We start from the raw sequence: 19,907 nt of genomic DNA, 5'->3' as shown, positions 1-19,907 counted from the left end.
GTTGAAACTGCATAGTAAATAATATATAAGAAATACCCACACAAGAAATTGACACTTATGTCAAAAGAAATTGTGGCCGGTGAAATGAAAAATATAGTCTTCTCAAATCTTGATTTCCAATACTTCACATGACATAGTGATCCAAGGTGGAAAAGAAAAAAGGTTGCAAGGAAGAAAATTTGTAGATGCAAATTCCCTACACGCTGATTACTAGAAGAAGATAAGATTTCCCAAATTAAATAATCCAAATATATGGGTATTTCAAGAACATTGAAAAAAGTTAATGCTATACTATAACAAGGAAGCATGTTCGGAAGGAAAAAAAAACTTCACTTACAATCAGAAGTTTCCTCATACTTTAGCTCAGCAAAGTCGATCTTGTTTCGATCTGACACGTGATCGAGTCTCTCATTCTGACCTTCCAGGCCGAGTTGATCAGGGCACTTGATTGAGGTTTTGTTTTCACTGTGGATATAATCTTCTAATCTATTACAAATTTTTAAGGCAGCAATATCACGTTTGCGAAGGAGCCCAAAGATTTCCTCTGCTAACTCCACATTTCCATTTGTTTTCAAATATTCAAAACATGCGGCCAAGGTATGATAATTAGGCTTCCATCCAGGTTGACTAACTGAGATTGCTTTCTTCAGAGTTTCAACTGCTTTATTTGTCAAACCATTAGCATGATATCCACTTGCTAGTCGATCCCAAGTGTTTGCTTGTGGTTCCTTGCCATTCTCTGTAAGCCTGCTTATATATGCTTCTGCCTTATCCACGAGTCCCTTCTTACAGTAACTATTTATCATCATGTTCGGAATTTTAAAGTCAAAACATGTATCCCCTGATTCCCATTCCTTCAAGATTTTTTCAGCACCATCGATATCATCCAGTTTCATTAATGAACTTATTATACAAAGGTATCCTGAATTGTATCTTCTTGTCAACTTCGTGTACAAGTTCCAAACCCGATACACCTCATCCTTATTTCCCATAGCAGCATATTGTGTAATGAGACATTCATATGCAAGCCACTTTTGCTTGTCACCAATGAGTTGTTCTGATCTCTTCAGCATCAATATACTATTTTCAGAAAGATCAGCTTTGAAATATCCATTTGCTACAATGAAATAAGCATGCCAATCCATAGTAACAAGTGGATCTGCCTCCATTTTCAACAAAAGCTTTTCCATGTCTGTTATATTGGAAGTAGCTGCATAAGCATTCATACGAATATTATATGTAAATCTATCACGAGCAATTCCAATCTCTTCCATTTCTTCCATTAATTCATCAAATTTTTCATGTTTGCCGAGATGAGCATAAAGGCTTAACATAACGTTATAGGAAAGTGGTGTTTTCATAAATCCTACGTCCCTCATCTTCTGCATGATCGCCTCTGCCTTTTCCAAATTTTTATTCTCTACGTAACAGTTTAGAAGTGCTCCATAGACCTTATGATCTCTTGAAGATTCCCTGATGCTGCTAAAATACTTTTCAGCTTGTTCCAAACCATGAACTTTTGAAATTAAGTCTAACTGAATAGCAATGTCCCCAGGTGACGGGTCTTGGTTCCTTTCATTACTCATCCATTCACACAACTGTTGCAAAACAGTAATCAATAATGTCAAACTGTGGATAACAAAGACATATTTATGATTTAGCATTGATAGATGATTTAAGTTCAATGATTCCGTTTGAGTGAAGAAGACATGCAAAAAGGGAAAGACGACAGCCACAATTAGTCCACCTAACTAGACAAGATCATTAATATAGTAACTGAAGATATAACGGTGCCCTTAATTGTGGGTGAAGAAAATCCAAGCTGGGAAAGTTTAAACACACGAAATGTCAATACTAAAAGCTCACAGAATAGAAACGTTCTACTGTTCTGAAAGGTTACAAAGAGCATTCTCCTCCCTCAACAAAGATACATAGCATTGTTTTTAAAATGCAAAGATATTCCTATTATTGGGTCAAAAAGAGTTGATCTTAAATTTACCGAAACCTCCACTAATCTCTACAATGATATGATATTACCTGTTTTAGACATAAACCCTCATGGCTTTGCTTTTGGTACCATCCAAATGGCCTCATACCAATTGAGATAATTGTCCTCACATATATATCTATGATCACTTCCTTCCCTAACCAATGTGGGATTTTGTTCACAAACATAACATTAATATAGAATAGAGTAGGAGGCTATGTGTTCGAGTTCCTGATAGTATCGTTTCCTCTCCAATTAATATTGACTTCCACTTGAACCTTCTACAAATTTTTAAACTCACAAGTGAGGAGTGTTAAAATATTGATATAATTGAATTTACCATAACTCATAAGCTTTAAGCTTCTGGGTCACTTAAAATTATTCCACTTCCAAGTTGAAAAAAAAATGCCGTTCATAAAGATCTCTAATTAAAGCATGTCTCAATAAAGGCAATCACCCGATGCCACAATGGGATAAGACAAGAATTTTATACCAATAGACGTTTTTTTAGTTCAATAATATGTGGGGTGAGAGGATTTGAAAAGCTCGAAGGTATATGCCTTAACAGTTAAAGTCATACTAAAGTTGACACTGACAAATGCATTTTTAGACGCCATCCACTCCCCTCTTCAATTAATTAAACATTCATTATCATACGAAAGAACCAGACCAGAATGAGAGAATTGTCATGTACAAGGCAACAAGTAGTAACAATGAATGCGATTTCAAAATAAGGGTACCTGTAGAGCATGGTTGAAGCGACGGAACTTCCTGAGCTGCTTGATGAGCTTTTGCAGGTCAGATTGCTTGACTTCTCGGCCTTCTTCGACCCATTGGACCAACACGCGAACAATTGAGATTCGAGGATCGCCGGCCTGAGAAACCCTTCGGTAGAGAGTATCCTCAGGACTTCGAGAAGAAGGTAAGGCTTTTGATGAGTAGAATAGAGCCTGAAATACCTTGAAATTGGAGTAACAACGCCATGGCTGAGAGCAATGGAGCTTTATCATAGTCGGATTCAGCACTGAGGAGTCGACGGGAAGTTCCGGCGGGAGAATAGAAGGGTTCGGCGGTTTCTGACTGCAACCAAGAGCAAGAGCTCTTAAACGTCGATGTAAAAGTATATGATATATTTTACTCATATCAATAAGAAATGTCGATATTAATCATATTTCTAAAACATAACAAAAATTAAAAGAAAAAACGAGTTAAATTAGTAAATGGATATTTAAAATACTTTTATTTATATTATACTTTTATTAGTGATGTATTGGTGCTTATTTTTAATTCATTATTTTTTTAATAATAGAATGTAATTGTTAATTCACCTTTTATGTTAATGTTGAATCAAGAAAATATAAAAACATCGATGATAATGTAAACACAAAATTTAATACTATAATTGCAACATTAATGGTTCCACAGGCCTTCTCTAACAGTCCAATCCATGAATTTAGACTCAGATGAATCCAGACTTAGATGAATCAATGGTAATATTAAATCATCATTTTTTTAAGATTTATAGTTAAATATGAATGTTGTTTCTCTCAATTAAAAAAGTGAGGTAAATCATTGAAATCTTGATTTAAAAGTATGTAACAAGTAACTTATCAATTTTGAATGTTGGTTTTATTAAGAAAAGTTCAAGTTTTACCATGGAGCTTTGATCCATGAATGATTTTTAGTTCAACATATGAAAAAGAGTCCCACTATTGTTGATGACACATTTGTTAACCAATTGAGCTATGTTTAAATTTGTAAATAACTTTTTTTCTATAAATGGTAGTACAATATTTTTGTGTTAAAAATTCACATTTGGAGGTTTTTATGTCTAGATTTTGTAGATGTTTATTTAAGCTTGAAATGTATGGTGGTTAATCCTCTAAGTAAATTAAGTATAAATATAATGTTGCCAACTTCATCATTCAAAACACATATATCCTTGACTAAGGAATCAAAAGTTAAGAATCCTCCTCAAATAGCCTAGACATTAGTAACCTTCTTTATAGTTAGATTTACTACATGATTAAACAGTAATATATTACAAAAAAATGGAGATATTTACACCAGAGTAATACTTAAGTGCAACAAATGTATTCTCTTTCATAATAAAAACAAAAAATACATATAAATTATTTTTTTAGAAAAATAAAAGTTTGTCACGTGCAATTTAAACTTATGAATGGACACTTTGATAGAGTGCACATGTATAGATACAATAAAAAATGTACCCAAATATTCACTTTTGCATTCTTTACAACATATGAGTTTTTTTATAATACACATCTATAGCCACAAGCTTCCTACTTTTACCCTCCCAATCAAAATCTTTCTTAAAAGCCCAAGAACACAACTTTTAAAGTGTCTACAACAATGGTGTTTTTTTAATTAATTTTTTTTAGTATAATAGAGATTGAAAGATTGGAATCGCGTATTTTGATAAAATGGTAGTTGAGTTATGTTATCTTTTGCCTACCAAAATGTTAATGGTTGAGATAATGATGAACAGACCCAAGATAAGTGAAATTAGCATTCCTTTTATCATCACAAGAAAGAGCTCGCCTTGCATTTCAGCCATAGCAGTTCTAGACATTGCCTCTGTCAACAAATCAAAAGTCTAAGAAAAACTAAGACATTTTACCCCTGCTAAAAACCATCCATTTTCATCTGCTCTAAAAGCTACAAGTTCGTCTTAGTTCCTAGAATTTTGTCAACCTCTTCATCTACTGAAAAACCATCCATTTTCATCTGTTCTAGAATGCTGAGAACTGATTTTCCCCCTGCTATGGAAGTTCTCAGCAATCTGTAGTACAGCTCCTTCGCTACCATACCCGAGCTTTTGCATAGTCGTATTATTTCCTCCATTGTTTCTGCATCTCCTTGCTCTTCCAAGTAATCCAGACAAGCTTCCAAAATGTCACACTTTGGTCTCCAATCTTGCCTTCCAACTAACATAGCTTTCTTCAACATCTCAACGGCTTTGCTCATGCATCCGTGTTCTGCGTATCCCGTGGCTAACACACTCCACGTGCTGGCGTATGGAGTTCTTCCAACCACTGCTTGGTTAACAACCGATTCCGCCTTATCCAAAAGACCTTTTCTGCAATAAGCAACCAGAAGACGATTCAACACTCGAAAGTCATATTCAGTACATTTTGATTCCCACTCCTGGAAGATCCTTTCAGCCCCTTCAATATCATCAAGCTTGACAAGAGATGTGATCATTAAAGCATATGGCACAAGTGTTTGTCTAATTAATGGCTTGAAGGTACTCCAAACTCTGTAAAGTTCGTCCTTACGACCTGTTCTTTCATAAAGGGCCAGAAGAAACTCAAACGCAGATTTATTATTATTCGATGGAATCTTCTCCTCCATTTTCTTTAGCATGGAAAGAGCCTTTGTTTCCAACCCAGCTGATAGATAGCCACTAGCAGCAATTGAATAAATCCTCCAATCAGCCTTGAGTTCAGAACCCTCGATCCTTTTAAGGATCTTTTCCAAACCAAAAATGTCTGTCTTAGCAACATAAGCTGCACAAAGATTTCTAATTGTGTAAATATCTTGAGGTATTCCCTTCATTTTCATTTCTTGAGTCAGTAGATCAATCTTATCATGCTGCCCAATCTGAGCGTAGAGGTTAATTAGCACATTATAAGGAAAGGACGTATTAGCAATGCCCATCTTTCTCATTTCTTGCATAATGGCTTCAGCTTTCTCAACTGATTTCTCTCGCACATAACTACAGAGAAGAGCGCCATAAACATTAGAAGTTTTCAACTGAGAAGATATACTATTGAAGTAATTTTCTGCATGTTCCAGACCATGAACTCTATGGATTAAATCCATCCTGATTGCTGCATCGCTCGGTGATAAACTGAAGTATCTTCGATCCGTTATCCACTGAGATATCTGGACAAAAGCAAGAAACAAAGAAATTCAGAACTTGCTTGAAAACTGTTAAAAAAAACAGTGTCTTAAAGCTCCATTTGATAACCATTCAAGTCCTGTTGGGTAACGATTTCATTTTTAGTTTTTGAAATTTATGTTTGTTTTCTCCTAAACTTCTTGATGAAAAATAGAGTAGAGAAAGAAAAATAGCACACCAAGATTTTACGTGGAAAACCCTAATCAGGGAGAAAAAACCACGGGATAAAAGGATTCTTATTAGAAGACTGATACAAAGAATACATTGTGACCACAAGCTTAAATAGAAAAAAAGGAAACCCTAAGATACAAGGAAAAAGACAAAAAATCCCCTAGAGTAAAAAACCCTAATTTCAACACTCCCCCTCAAGCTGAGGCGTAGATGTCAATAAGACCCAACTTGCTCACACATGCGTCAACAACTGTCTGGGCAGTCCCTTTGTTAAGACATCTGCAATCTGTTGATTGGAAGAAATATAAGGAACACAAACGTTGCCACTATCAAGTCTTTCCTTGATGAAATGCTAATCAATCTCCACATGTTTTATTCTGTCATGTTGAACTAGGTTATTTGCTATGCTTATTGCAGCTTTGTTATCACAGTAGAGCTTCATTGGACCGATATGATCTTAATCAAGGTCTCTTAAACTTTTTCAAGCCAAATTTCTTCACAGATTCTCAGACTAATGGCCCTGTACTCAGCCTCGACACTACTTCTAACAACAACACCTTGCTTTTTGCTTCTCCATGTAACAAGGTTACCCCACAAAAAGGTACAATACCCTGATGTCGATTTTCTGTCTACTACTAATCCTGCCCAGTCAGCATCGGTGTAAGCTTCGATGCATCGCCTTTCAGTTTACCTGAACATCAAGCCTTTCCCTGGAGAGTTTTTCAGATATCTCAAAATGCGCTCCACTACCCTCATATGTTCTTCGTATGGAGACTGCATGAACTAACTTACCATACTCACTGCATATGAGATGTCGGGCCTAGTATGAGAGATATATTAATTTCCCAACAAATCGTTGATATCTTTCTTTGCTAACTGGAATACCTTCACTCATATTACTTAACTTTGCATTTGCTTCTATAGAAGTGTCAACTGGTTTGCACCCTGTCATACATGTTTCCTTAAGCAAGTCCAGAGTATACTTCCGTTGGGAAATTGAAATTCCTTCTTTCGATTGAGCTACTTCCATTCCAAGGAAGTATCTTAGTTTTCCAAGGTCCTTGATTTCGAATTCCTCAGCCATCTTTGCCTTCAGTCAGTCAATCTCTGAAGTATCATCGCCTGAAATAACAATGTCATCAACATAAACAATCAAAACTGCAATCTTCCCAGATACTGATCTTTTAGTGAAAAGAGTATGATCAGAATAACCCTGTTTATACCCTTGCGACTTTACAAACATAGTAAACCTGCCAAACCAAGCCATTGGGGATTATTTTAACCCATATAAGGATTTCCTTAGTCTGCAAACTCGGTGATTAAACTGTTTCTCGAATCCTGGGGGAGGACTCATGTAGACTTCTTCCTCAAACTCTCCGTTGAGAAAGGCATTCTTCACATCAAGCTAGTGAAGGGGCCAATCTTTATTAACTGCAACAGAAAGGAAGACTCGAACTGTATTTAGCTTTGCAACCAGCGAAAAAGTCTCGGAATAATCAACCCCGAAAGTCTGAGTAAATCCCCTGGCAACTAATCTGGCTTTGTATCTATCAACTATTCCATCGGGCCTATACTTTATTGTGAACACCCATTTACATCCGACTGCTTTATTACCACTTGGAAGATTGACTTGGTCCCACGTATGATTTTTCTCGAGAGCCCTCATTTCTTTCATGACTGCAACTTTCCATTCAGGGCTTTCCAATGTTGTGTGTATACTGTTTGGTATCACCACTATGTCTAGGTTTGTAGTGAGGGCCTTGAAATCAGGAGACAGATTGCTATAGGACAAGTAACTCTGCAGTAGATATTTTGTACATGATCTAGTATCTTTCCTTAGGGCAATTGGAAGATCAAGGGATTCATCTCTGTCTTTACTTCCTTCTGACGTACTGCACTCATCCTCCTGTTTTGTTATTTTCCCACTTTCAATGGTTTTTTCAGCGGGAGTAAGAGACGCTTCTTTCCCAGGTTCAACAATGTCCCAAGAGTCTCACAATCATCTGTCTCTACGCCATCATCGATCTCGATTTCATCTTTGCTGTCATTATCTTCCCTATTTTTGCTCTCAACATTTTCAACATAAGCATCGGTTTTATCATATTTATTATCATGATCAGGGATAGGACTATTAATACCTGGAACTGATCTCTGTTCTGACTCATGGACTGGAGCCGGAGAGATAACAGGCGGCGCTATTTCCTTCCTGAGATTCTTCCTAGGACTTGTTTGGTTGGGAGAATAGGTTCATTTGTGCTGACACTGATATCAAGGATGGGTTCATGTAAGACAAATAAACTCGGACCCCAATTGGTTTCTTCACTAATATGCTCCCCTGAAGAGAACCATTGGGAAAGAAAGGATGATCTTCAAAGAATGTCACATCCCTAGAGACAAAGTATTTTCTGGAAGAGGGATGATAACACTTGTACCCACGCTGATGTAGTGGGTACCCCCACAAAGACACATTTCTGAGCCCGAAGGGTAAACTTGGTACGGTTAAGGCCATGAGTATGGACAAACACCACACAGCCAAAGACACGAAGAGGTACATCAGAAAGAAGTCTGGTATTTGGGTAGGACTCTTTGACAAAATCTAAGGGGATTTGAAACTTTAGAACCCGGGATGACATGTGATTTATTAGATAGGCTGCTGTTAGGATAGCATCACCCCACAAATAAGAAGGAATGGAAGTTGACAATATAAAAGATCGAGCAACTTCGACTAGGTGACGGTTTTTCCATTCGGCCACTCCATTTTGTTGAGAAGTGTATGCACAGGAACTCTAATAGACAATTCCTTTTGAGATTAGGAATTCTCGTAAGGCGTTATTAAGGTATTCTCGACCATTATCACTCCGGAGAATAGCAATTTTGGCGTTGAACTGGGTTTCTATAGAATTGTAGAATTGTTGGAAGACCGAAGTAACTTCGGATTTGTCTGTCAGAAGAAAGTCCCAGGTTAGTCTAGTATGATCGTCAATGAAGGTTACAAACCAACGCCTAAGAAGCACGGACAATGACACGGCAACACGCCAATTTTCAAAAAAGTAGGACACGACACGTCGGGGACACGTTATTTTTTTTTTATTAAAAAAATTAAATATATGTCATGAAATAAACATATTGGGAAATATTCCATTTAAAAACACCATTAACAACCATACAAGATACAACCATAGATAAGATGAGTAGATGACTAACGGTCCAATGTCATAAGTCGTAACAAGTTTAACTGTTTAAGTAATTAGTTGAACACTACAAAAGTTACAAAACCACAAAATAGAATCGAAGAAGCCAAGCCATATTTTCTTCATTCTTGTCCAATGTCCTCTTAACTACTCGAAGCTTCATTCTGATCACCATCATCAGTAAAAACTACAGCTTCCAATTCTGGTTCGTCCAAAGATAAACTAGCTACTTCAAGCATTCCTGCATCTTCAAATGAATCAAATGAATCTCCAGCAATGTCCCACATTTTCATCTCTCCTTTGAAATATTCAGGAGTTCTTCTTGATAAAAGACGTAGATTGCTATGGATGTACATCAAGTCTTCTGCACGTTTTGGTATCATCTTGTTCCTTCTCATGGAGTGCACAAATGAATATGTACTCCAATTTCGCTCACAACACGAGGAAGATGAAGGTTGAACAAATAACTTCATAGCTAGTGATTGTAAAATTGGAGTAAAGGCACCATGGATGGCCCACTAACTCTTCGAAGGCATATTATATCTATCACGTATGGAATCATGTTCAACAAACTCTAAAGACATTGTAGAGAAATTGGCAAATTCAATGTTTACTCTTGTTCGCTCATCCTCTGAACTAAAGTATCTCTTGATACACTTCATCCTCTCTCTTGATACTTCTAAGTCTTTATGTGGTGGAACTCGAGTCTTGTCTTCTTCAAGCCATTGTGGACTATAATACCTAAATAAAATTATAAAATATACCCAACTTTAGAGTGTGCATAGAAATTGAAAATATAAAATAAAGATCTAGGATGTCTTAGAATATCTTGGATTTAAAGAATGTGCCAAACAATGGAGAGAAGTGTTATTTTTATTCCAACGGTCAATCAAAATTTGATGCACCACTCCATAAAATGATGATGATTCATCTGGATGCTTTCCTTCATGTTTATAGATGGCCACCTTCACTTTTTCAATCATGGTGTCCCACATATCATATACCAAATGGAGGCAACGTTTGTCCATATCACAATCTCTAATCAGATCATAAATAGGAGTAGTAAAAGAAAGAATATAATCAATCTTATCCCACCAAATATCATTAAGTACTAACTCCTTTACACGTCTTGCTTTCACCATATCATCTTCTCTGTAGCATCCCCATTTATCACTGATAACCATTGTTTGCAAGCCACCCTTAATGAGTTTAAATCTTCTAAGCATAATGATGGTAGATGCAAATCGTGTTTCTGCTACTGCAAGTAACTTCAAAGACACAAACTCATTGAACATAGCAAACCTCATGGAATGGTTCATGATAAAGTGCTTGACAAACATAACATCATCAAAAATTTCAGAAATCCAGCTACACTCTGCAAATACATGTTGATTACTATCAATATTTCTTGCAGCACAAATGTTCTTCAAAGCAAGGTTGAGGGTATGAACTACACAAGGTGTCCAAACTATGTTGGGGAACTGTGATTCAATAATTTGTCTTGCACCCTTACAATTTGCAGCATTGTCAGTGATTATTTGAATCACATTCTCATGTCCCACCTCATTTATAACTTCTTTCATCAAATTTGCTATGAAGTATTTGTCTTTAGTCTCTGAGCAATCTACAGCTTTAAGAAACATTGGTCCACCTTCTGTAATTGCCATAAAGTTAATCAATGATCTCCTCTGCGATCTCCATCCATCACTGATAATACTTACCTCCTTTTGAGACCATGTATTTTTCACCGATTGCAACAATCTCTCTATATTTTCTTTTTCTTTTTGGAGAAGAATCGTTCTCAATTTATTATACCCTGGAGGTATATAACCCGACAAAGCATTATTTGCAACCAAAGAAAATGCGTTGACATAATGTGGATTTCTAGCCAAGTGAAAAGGCAAACCTGAAGAATAAAACATTCTAGCTATCTCTGAATCTACTTGATCACGAATTGCCAAGTTAAATGATTTCTCTAGTGCACTAACATTTCCTTTCCTTTTCTTTTGTTCCATTGTGTTGAATAAGAATTTGAATAGCTACCCACCATACTTCCATTTTCAATTCCAAAAGATTGAGATTCAATTTGTATATGCCGTGAAGATGGTAAAGGAACTTGTTTAGGTGCATTCCTTGCAATACACGTCTTAGCTTCATCTTCTAATTTTTGCATTTCAACAAGATCTTTAGGGGTATTTTTTTACATATTCCAATCCCAAATCCACTTAATTTTAGTTTATGCGCCCTAACTCTTGTATAAGAACTTTTTCTATTTTCTTGACAAAAATTACATTGCCAAGAAATATTCCCCCTCCTTCATTCAATCTCTCATTTTTTGTAACATATTACCATAATGGTTTTGTATCATCGTCGGTAGTCATTTTTGAGTTGATTTCAATATGACTTGAAGATGATTTTGCCATACTTTTTAAATAAAATAAAATAAACAAAATAAGATTTAAATGTTCAAACAAAAATAGTAGGTTGGGAGAAAAACGCAAAAAAATAAAAGAAGAAGAAACAAACCAAATTGAACGAAGTCAGACGTGGAGAAGAAGTCGAACGAAATTTGGGTGAGGAGAAGTCGCCAGCGAGTCTAGGCGTGGAGAAGTCGGCTGGGCGTGAAGTCGATCGAGTGGGCGTGGAGGTGAGGCATTTTGGGCAGGGGGACTCGAGGAGTTCTGCTTCTGATATTTTGAAGAAAAGAAAAGTGGAAAGGAATAATATAATTTGAGAAATTAAAAAAAAAAACACAAAAACCTAAAAGTTTTGGGCTTGGGCCGATGCTTTTGGGCTGCTAACTTTAATTTTATAAGCTTTCACTGTTTTTTCTCTTTAATTTTGCAGCGCTGTGTCCCAGAAGTGTCCCAACCGTGTCCCACCCGTGTCCTACCTGTGTCCCCGCCGTGTCGGCCATTTAAAAAAATAATAAAATATCCGACACGTCAGCTAGCATGTCGGACACCAACACGCCCCCGACACATGTCCAACATTAACACTTGACCATCTTAGGAGTGTCGGTACTTTATAGACCAACGCTTCCTAGTTATGGTAGTAACAGGTGACGGACCCCAAACATCGCTATGGAACAGGGTGAATGGTTTAGAGGGCTTATAAGGCTGAAACGTGAGAAACACGAGACTGTTTGGCTTGGACACACACATCGCATTTCAGCTTAGAAATATTAATATTGTGAAAAAGATGAGGAAACAAATAATTCATATACTGGAAATTAGGATGGCCTAGACGTTAGAGTCCCCTGTCATCACTACGATAGAGTCTCCTGAAAAATAGAGTAGGGAAAGAAAAATAGCACACCAAGATTTTACGTGAAAAACCCTAATTAGGGAGAAAAAACCACGGGATAAAAAGATTCTTATTAGAAGATTGATACAAAGAATACATTGTGACCACCAGCTTAAATAGAAAAATGGAAAACCCTAGGGTACAAGGAAAAAGACAAAAAAGCCCCTAGAGTAAGAAACCCTAATTCAACATTTCTCACTACCATTTGTTTGATTCTTAGTCAAATTCTAAAAACAAAAACAACTTTTCAAGAAGTGCCATGTTTAATTTTTAAAAACTTAATTTCAAGGTTAAAAGTGAATAACAAGACAAAAGAAACTTACAAGGTAAAATTGTGTTTATCTTCCCACAATTTCTTAACTTTCCACCTTTTGCCAAGTAAACATCTGAATTCTTAGCCAAACCCTAAAAACATAAACAACCTTTTAAAAACTATTTCTTTTTAGTTTTCAAAACTTACTTGGATTTTGAAAACAATTCTTAAGAAGTAGAACATAAAACAAAAACTTAAACGTGAAAATGGTGTTAATAAGCTTAATTTTCAAAAACGAAATGGTTATCAAACAAACCTCACTTTTCGTATCTCGTTTTCTTCTAGGACTTGTAATCATTCTCCTTTCAAAATCAAATATCCGTTTTATTACAATATCTTTACTTCAATCCCAAATCCTTTAAACAGTCCTGCTAACAATTTCTCAAACAAGCTACCAGAAACTTCACAATACAAACCCCACTTCCAAAATTAGGGCAAGAAAAGAACCAAATCCTACAAATCCATCTCAGCTATAAAAACGAGAGATCACCAAAAACTCATTTCAAAACTAGAAAACAGCCAATTCCTTTAACCTAGCAAGCGGGATTATAATAGAATACGGTATATATCAGCCTCTAGAATTCAGTAAACAAATTACAGGAAGTGAGAGAAGGGAAAGCGAACCTGCAGAGCGTGATTGAAACGTCGAAAGTTTTTCATGAGGTAAACAAGAGATTGAAGTTCCCGTATCCCAATCGCTCCGCCGTCGCCGACCCATTTCTCCAGTACCGGAATAACAGAGATTTTAGGGTCTCGTATGGTTAAAATTTTATCGGGAAGAGTTGTTGATGAGGGCGGCGGAGTGGAAGAGAAGGGCGGGGAAATTTGGGTTTTAGTACAGAAAAAGGAAGCTAATGGATTAGATTGTTGAGGGGTTTGATGGAGATTGGGAACAAGATTGTTCCAGCTTCGGAGCTTCGTTATCATCATCTTGATTCAAAGATGAAAAAGATGAGAATTGAAAGAAAAAGCTTACAAATTGAGAATGGGAAGAGTTTTGAAACTTCAATGTCTGCAACTAAATGTAAAAATGGCTAAGAGTGCGTACTTGGAGAGTGAAATTAGGCCTGGTTTCTTGACTAGATTATAGAAAATATTGCGTTAAAAATAACTTTCCCTTAAATTTTCGAAAGAGTGAAGAAATATTCTTAATTTCAGTTTTAGATAGAAATAGTAAGTAATTTGTTTTTAAAATATATCTAAATTTTTAAAAGTTAAAAGAAATATTTAAATTAAAAAAAAAAGTTAAAAGATGTTGTGATGGTTAGCATGTAAATAAAATCCCAAATACATCGGTTTAAAAAATATCTTTGAATTTTTTAAAAAATGTGCTTCTACATGGTTTATAAAAGGAAAATTTTGAGAAATTAAAGTATTTGATGGACCTATTCTTCTTCCGTTAGTTGGACTAAGTTTCTAAATTTCTGGAGGTGACATGCCTTATATTATAATTGAGCTCAAAGGCCGAGATTGAAGTTGACCTCTAAGAATGAGGATGAATCGAGGGATAGGTTGGCACAAAGGCTCAACTCACGGCCATGTGGTGATTGGGTTCCTCGACCTTGGGCTCGAAGAATGAGGATGAGCAAAGGTTCAAGAATGGGAAGAGAATTTTTTACTAAAATGTTTCATTTATAATTCTACACAGAGATTTAATTTTTTTTTTTTTTTGCGAAGTTATTTTAATTAAAGCGTGGAGTGGGGAATCAACTTCGGGACCTCTAACCCTGAGGTTGATAGTATAAACACTATGTTCATCTTGACATCTTGACTTTAATGCAATAGTTACCTATCAAATTACTATATATAATTTTAATAATAATAATAATAATGAAAAGAGGGGTGGAACATGGATGAATATAAAAAACATCGATGTTAATAGATGTTTTGAAAAAATTATAAAACATTTTAAAACAGTTAATAAGTTAACACTTTATTCCTTTTAAATGAATTAAAATATTTATATTGATATTATATACCTATGATATTTTGTTGTTTATTTTCTATATATATTTTATGTAATTGTTTTACTATATAATATAAAGAAAGATTCTTAAATTTAATACTATAGTCAACTATGAGCAAACAAACCTGGGCAGTATTATATGATTTCTTTTAGACTAAATTAGAAAATTGTACACCAAAACGAGTTAACATATTATTGTTGTGATCGAAAAGCTTCGATCTGAATTCTCTTATTATTATTGTACTTAATTCGAAAAGCAATGGTTTGGTCACCACTCTTGTTGAGTAAATGACAATTTAGCCTCACCATAGAAAACAAATTTTTAAAGACACGTTTAAGAGTGATTTTAAAATGATTAACTGTAAAACATGTCTTTAATCCTTCAAAATTAATTATATTGATATAAAAATTACATTTAAAAGTGTAACTTAAATCGAACTTAATTTTGAGTAATGAAAAGTGTGTTTTCAAGTGATTTTAAAATCACAAGTATGATTTTGGTGCTAAAAAAATATATATAACCTTCAAGTTTTCCATTCAAGATTCGTTTCCGATTTGAGAACTGTATTTTAATTTAATTTTATTTTTTTTATATATAAAACTTGTTCAGATCCTTTTATTTAGGTATATATATAATAAATATCATAATTCAAAGAAAAAAAAGTTAGTTTGAGTTTTAAGATTTTTTTAAAAAAAGAATATTATAATTCAAGAAAAAAAAATCAGTTTGGGGATTTGAGATTTTTTTCCCTTAATATTTTGAAAAGAAATCCATAAACACACAAAAAAAAAACTAAAAAAGCACTAAATCAGAAACACAACTTCTGTATTCAAGAAACAAAATGACAGAAACAAATTGAAAAACCAACAGCATAAGGAGATGGAAACAAATCCTAAACAATTGGCCACAAATTAGCCAGATTCATTCATTAGTCAACATAGTTGAAACTGCATAGTAAATAATATTAGAAATATAAATTCATACTTATCTCAAATTTGAAATATTCTGTATAATTAATTAATTATTTTATTTTATTCTTTTAGACAGTTTTTTTCTAAAAAACACCCAAATTGGCAATCTTATGGGAAAAAATTGAATTTAATAGACATCAAGGAAGTACAAGAACAAAATTCAAATTCAACATCAATGAAAAACAATAAACAACTTCAAATCAACAAAACCAGAAAAAAACAGAACCCTAATTTCTAAATCAGAAGAATCCAAACATTCAAACACAAATCCCTACAGAAAAAAAAATCCAAAATTTTACAGAAGAATTAACCTAGAAGAAGTTTTGGAATCATCATCATTTAATGATGATGATGATGATGATCAGCCTTTCAATTGCTTGACTTTGGACCAGCCTTTCTTGCAAGTTTCTCCCACAATCTTCACTCCTTTCTTGAACAAGCTCTTCAATTCCTTGGCCCTCTCCTTCACTTGCTTCTCAAATCCACTCATCCTTCTTTCAGACTATCAAACTCAAAAAAAATCAAAAAATAAATTATGGGTTCTACGAAAGTTTTGATTTTTATTCTGTTCTCTGTTTGTAATGGGGTGGGTTCTTATAAAAGAAAGGCTTATGGAATAATGTAGCCGATCCAACGGTTATTAAGAGGCAGATAGATTTTAAATTTGTATCGAACGGTTGATTTCGAGATGTCGAAAGCCACGTGTCGGCTATCTAGAGGAGGGATATATATTTTTGGTTTCGATTAAGAGATGAGGAAAGGTAACAAAAGAAACAGCTTTTTTTATTGGACCACTGTGCGAATGCCAAATACTTCTAAATTCTTTTGAAATTGAAATTTAAAATTCCTGGAATCCAGGTCAATTTTGAGTATAAGAATAAACAATTTGATGATTTGGGAGAATCTGATTCTATGGCTTCCAAAAAATAAACTATTTTGATTCTTGGTAGAGCTGTATATCTGATCTTTTAAATCTTTGTTCTTTGAGTTTTTTTCTTTTTCTTTTTTTTTTTCAAATTATCTTTTTGATTTCTTTAGGTTAAAAAGTGGGTAACTCACAATTTGGGGAAAAGGTTTTATGCTTTGCCAGCTATGGATATCCTGTCATTGAGAGGCAAAATAAAGTGGATTAATTGATCTATGTTAATTTAATCAACTTTGGTTTATTTGGTATATTTAATTTCAAAATATTCATAACCATTATAAACTTTTAAAATGTCTATTTTCCAAATTTTAATCTCTATTAGTAAATTTTAACGCAATAGAAACCTTTTGGTACAATGACTGTATTTTGAGAATCTCTATCATGCTAAATTTTTATTAAAAAAGAGAGAAAAATATGAAAATCGAGGGACCAAAATGATTATTTTGTAAATTTACAAAAACTAAAAGGAACGTCTTAAAAATATATTGATTAAAATAAACAAAAGCTTAAAGTATTGGAAAAAAGATGGATATTTTAAAATTATAGCGATCAAAATGAGGCAAATAAAGTTACCAAAATAAAATTTAGACCTATTTTGAAAATATGGAGAGACAAATGAGATTTAGACAAATTCATATTTGTGAAAAAAAATAATAAGAATAGGGAGTGCTTTATACATGTCAAATAATAAAAGCAAGTCACATAGTATAGTATTACTACTTAAATTGAATATATATATATTTTTAAAATTTTATCTTCTGGATTTATGGGTATTTGGGGTCTTGCTCTTAAATTTGAAAGCACAATAGCAAAGGAAAACGGAGGTGAAGAACAGAGAGAGGTGGGGCTCAAGTCTAAGAACATAACGAGGAGTGATTTCATAAACATTTCCTCTATGTAAAAATGGACCCCATTGGTGTTGGTTGAAAGGTGGGTGTCATTGATGGTGACACCTATAACGTTTGCAACTTTAATATCATCAACTCAAGAATTCTTAATAGTGAACTAATTAAATCAAACAAAGAAAACCTTCACAAAGAAGCTCTATTAAAAAAATATTGTTTAGACTTAATATGTGATTAGTTAAGCTTATATATACTCTAATATTGCAAACGCTCGTCTGTCCTCTGTGCTTTAACCACAACCTGAAGCTGAGGAGTATATGTCTCAAGTTCCATATGCTAATGTAGTGGGAAGTTTGATGTATGTTATGACTTGTACTAGGACTGATGTCGTGCATGCTTTACGTGTTGTCAGTAAGTTCATAGGTCAACCTAGAAAGGAAAATTAGCTACATGATGAAGGGATTTTTCGTTACCTTAGAGGTACTTCTGATGTTTGTTTTGTTTATGGAATGATATAAAGGGTTTAGTAACTAGTTATTCTCATTCTAATTATGTTGGAGATATTGATAATAGGAGGTCTATGATTGATTATGTGTTCAGTCTAGGTGGTTTTGTTTTTAGTTGAAAGACAACCTTATAGCATACAGTTACTTTGTCAATTAGTGAAGTAGAGTATATGACTTTGACAGAAGCTGCTAAAGAAGGAATATGGTTGAAAGGGCTAGTTAGTGATCTTGGTTTACATCATGATCAAGTTATTGTTTATCGTGATAGTTCGAGTGCAATATACCTAACCAAGGGTCAAGTTCATCATGAGGGGACTAAACATATAGATGTAAGATATCACTTCCTGAGAAGTGAACAAAGAGTTAAGGTGATGACAATTGGTACTACTGGTAATCATACTATATGTTCACCAAAGTTATTGCTTAGATTTGTTGAATTTTGGAATTGTTAATGATTTCTTTTGTGATGCTCCAAGACATGAGGAAAAAGTGAGGGTTTGCCTGACAATGTTTTATATTGCATCTAATACATCTATTGTTTGTGAGAGAATTCAAGTCAATGTCTTAAATATGTTGTCCGACGCTTCGAACAACTAAGTTGAATTTGTATATATGTAATTTATGCTATTTTCGATTTTGACCATAGTATCTAGAGGAGCGTGCTTTAAAACTCTTTACCCCTATTGGGTGCTTTTAACATTGTTATGTAAATTATTCTCTCTAATAATAAATCGTTCTTCCTCGGTCTATGAATGTAACTAATTTACTGATAGTACACCATGTAAATTGTGTATTAGTTCTTTTTTGTTTTGCATTTTTGTCCATATTTGATTGTTGATTCTTAACAATCTATATAGATTACATTATATGATCCATGTTTATCATTTCTCACCATTCACTTTGTCCACTTCCATAGGTCAAAGAGGGTCCCTTATGTATCTTTGATTTAATGTATTTGACAACATCGTCAACCACAACATGCATTTGAACATAATCATCTCTTACATAAAAGGTTAAAAGTAATAGGAATAAATTAATATGTTGATGGTGCGAGGTAAATTTAATATTATATAATCTAATAATTCAAAGTTACACTACTACTAATGTCAGATGAATCATGGAGTGTGTTCTCTTCAAATAATTAATAATAAATTACAAAAGTTCCTTATAATTGATCATTAAGAGAATCTTAATTACTTGTAAGAATTATAACGGACAAAAAAACATACCTATGTCAAATGTACCCTTCAATGCCCATTCTGTCTTCCATGTGTCTTCATCCTGGATGAAAAGAGAAGAAAAATACGAAGTATAGTTTGAAAAAAGTAATCATATCATAAATATGTTAAATTAGGTGTAATGTAGATGTTTTTTATTAGTGTTCATTGGTCATATGTCACTTATCTATTAATCCATTTTTTGTCCATGTGTCTCAAGATTACACACTATTAATGTCCATGTAACCTAGCTCCTACTTGTCAAATTGCCTATAAATAGTGACATTTGATAGGTTTTGAAAAACACACACACATTGGTGATCAATCCAAAAAGATTGGAGAAAGTGGAGAAATTCATTATTTGTTATTTTATTTACTTTTTGTTATTTATTTATTTTATATATTTATATATTATGTTTTATTTTATTATATATTATTATTATATTATATTTTCTCCATATTCGTGTTCTCGTTGTGCGTCACTGTGCTCCTCAAATTCAAAACACGTTATCAATACGAGTTCCTATCATTTTCCTCGCTAAAGGTAGGTCCTAAAGGTATGTTGGTTTTTCCTTATTTGTTA

At 34.1% G+C, this 19,907-nt stretch overlaps 2 protein-coding genes and 1 pseudogene across 4 annotated transcripts; all 3 read right to left on the bottom strand.

Annotated features, from left to right (window-relative positions):
• Nucleotides 1-207: 207 nt before the first annotated feature.
• LOC120077142 (pentatricopeptide repeat-containing protein At2g20710, mitochondrial-like) lies at nucleotides 208-3,126 on the bottom strand. The gene is made up of 2 exons (XM_039031045.2): nucleotides 2,728-3,126; nucleotides 208-1,598 (listed from the first exon to the last, which is right to left on the bottom strand). The coding sequence occupies exons 1-2, from the start codon at nucleotides 2,995-2,997 to the stop codon at nucleotides 330-332; spliced, it is 1,539 nt and encodes a 512-aa protein (XP_038886973.2). The 5' UTR covers nucleotides 2,998-3,126; the 3' UTR covers nucleotides 208-329.
• A 1,378-nt stretch (nucleotides 3,127-4,504) lies between these two features.
• LOC120078157 (pentatricopeptide repeat-containing protein At2g20710, mitochondrial-like) lies at nucleotides 4,505-16,370 on the bottom strand. Of its 3 annotated transcripts, none has more exons than XM_039032382.2 (3): nucleotides 16,143-16,370; nucleotides 11,801-11,961; nucleotides 4,505-5,896 (listed from the first exon to the last, which is right to left on the bottom strand). In XM_039032382.2, exons 1-3 carry the CDS (start codon nucleotides 16,168-16,170, stop codon nucleotides 4,667-4,669), a joined length of 1,419 nt encoding a protein of 472 aa, XP_038888310.1. In that variant the 5' UTR covers nucleotides 16,171-16,370; the 3' UTR covers nucleotides 4,505-4,666. The 3 variants fall into 3 exon arrangements, with proteins under 3 accessions (XP_038888310.1, XP_038888309.1, XP_038888307.1); XM_039032381.2 differs by lacking the exon at nucleotides 16,143-16,370 and adding an exon at nucleotides 13,518-13,751; XM_039032379.2 differs by lacking the exons at nucleotides 11,801-11,961; nucleotides 16,143-16,370 and adding an exon at nucleotides 13,518-14,677.
• Nucleotides 8,187-11,790, bottom strand: LOC150036340 (uncharacterized; annotated as a pseudogene).
• Nucleotides 16,371-19,907: the final 3,537 nt, after the last annotated feature.

The sequence above is a fragment of the Benincasa hispida genome, chromosome 5, assembly GCF_027475165.1.
Source record: "Benincasa hispida cultivar pf3 chromosome 5, pf3_genome.v1.1, whole genome shotgun sequence".
In the NCBI taxonomy this organism is placed as follows: domain Eukaryota; kingdom Viridiplantae; phylum Streptophyta; class Magnoliopsida; order Cucurbitales; family Cucurbitaceae; genus Benincasa; species Benincasa hispida.
Note: the sequence above shows the minus strand (reverse complement) of the source record. Positions and strands in the feature narration are given on the sequence as shown.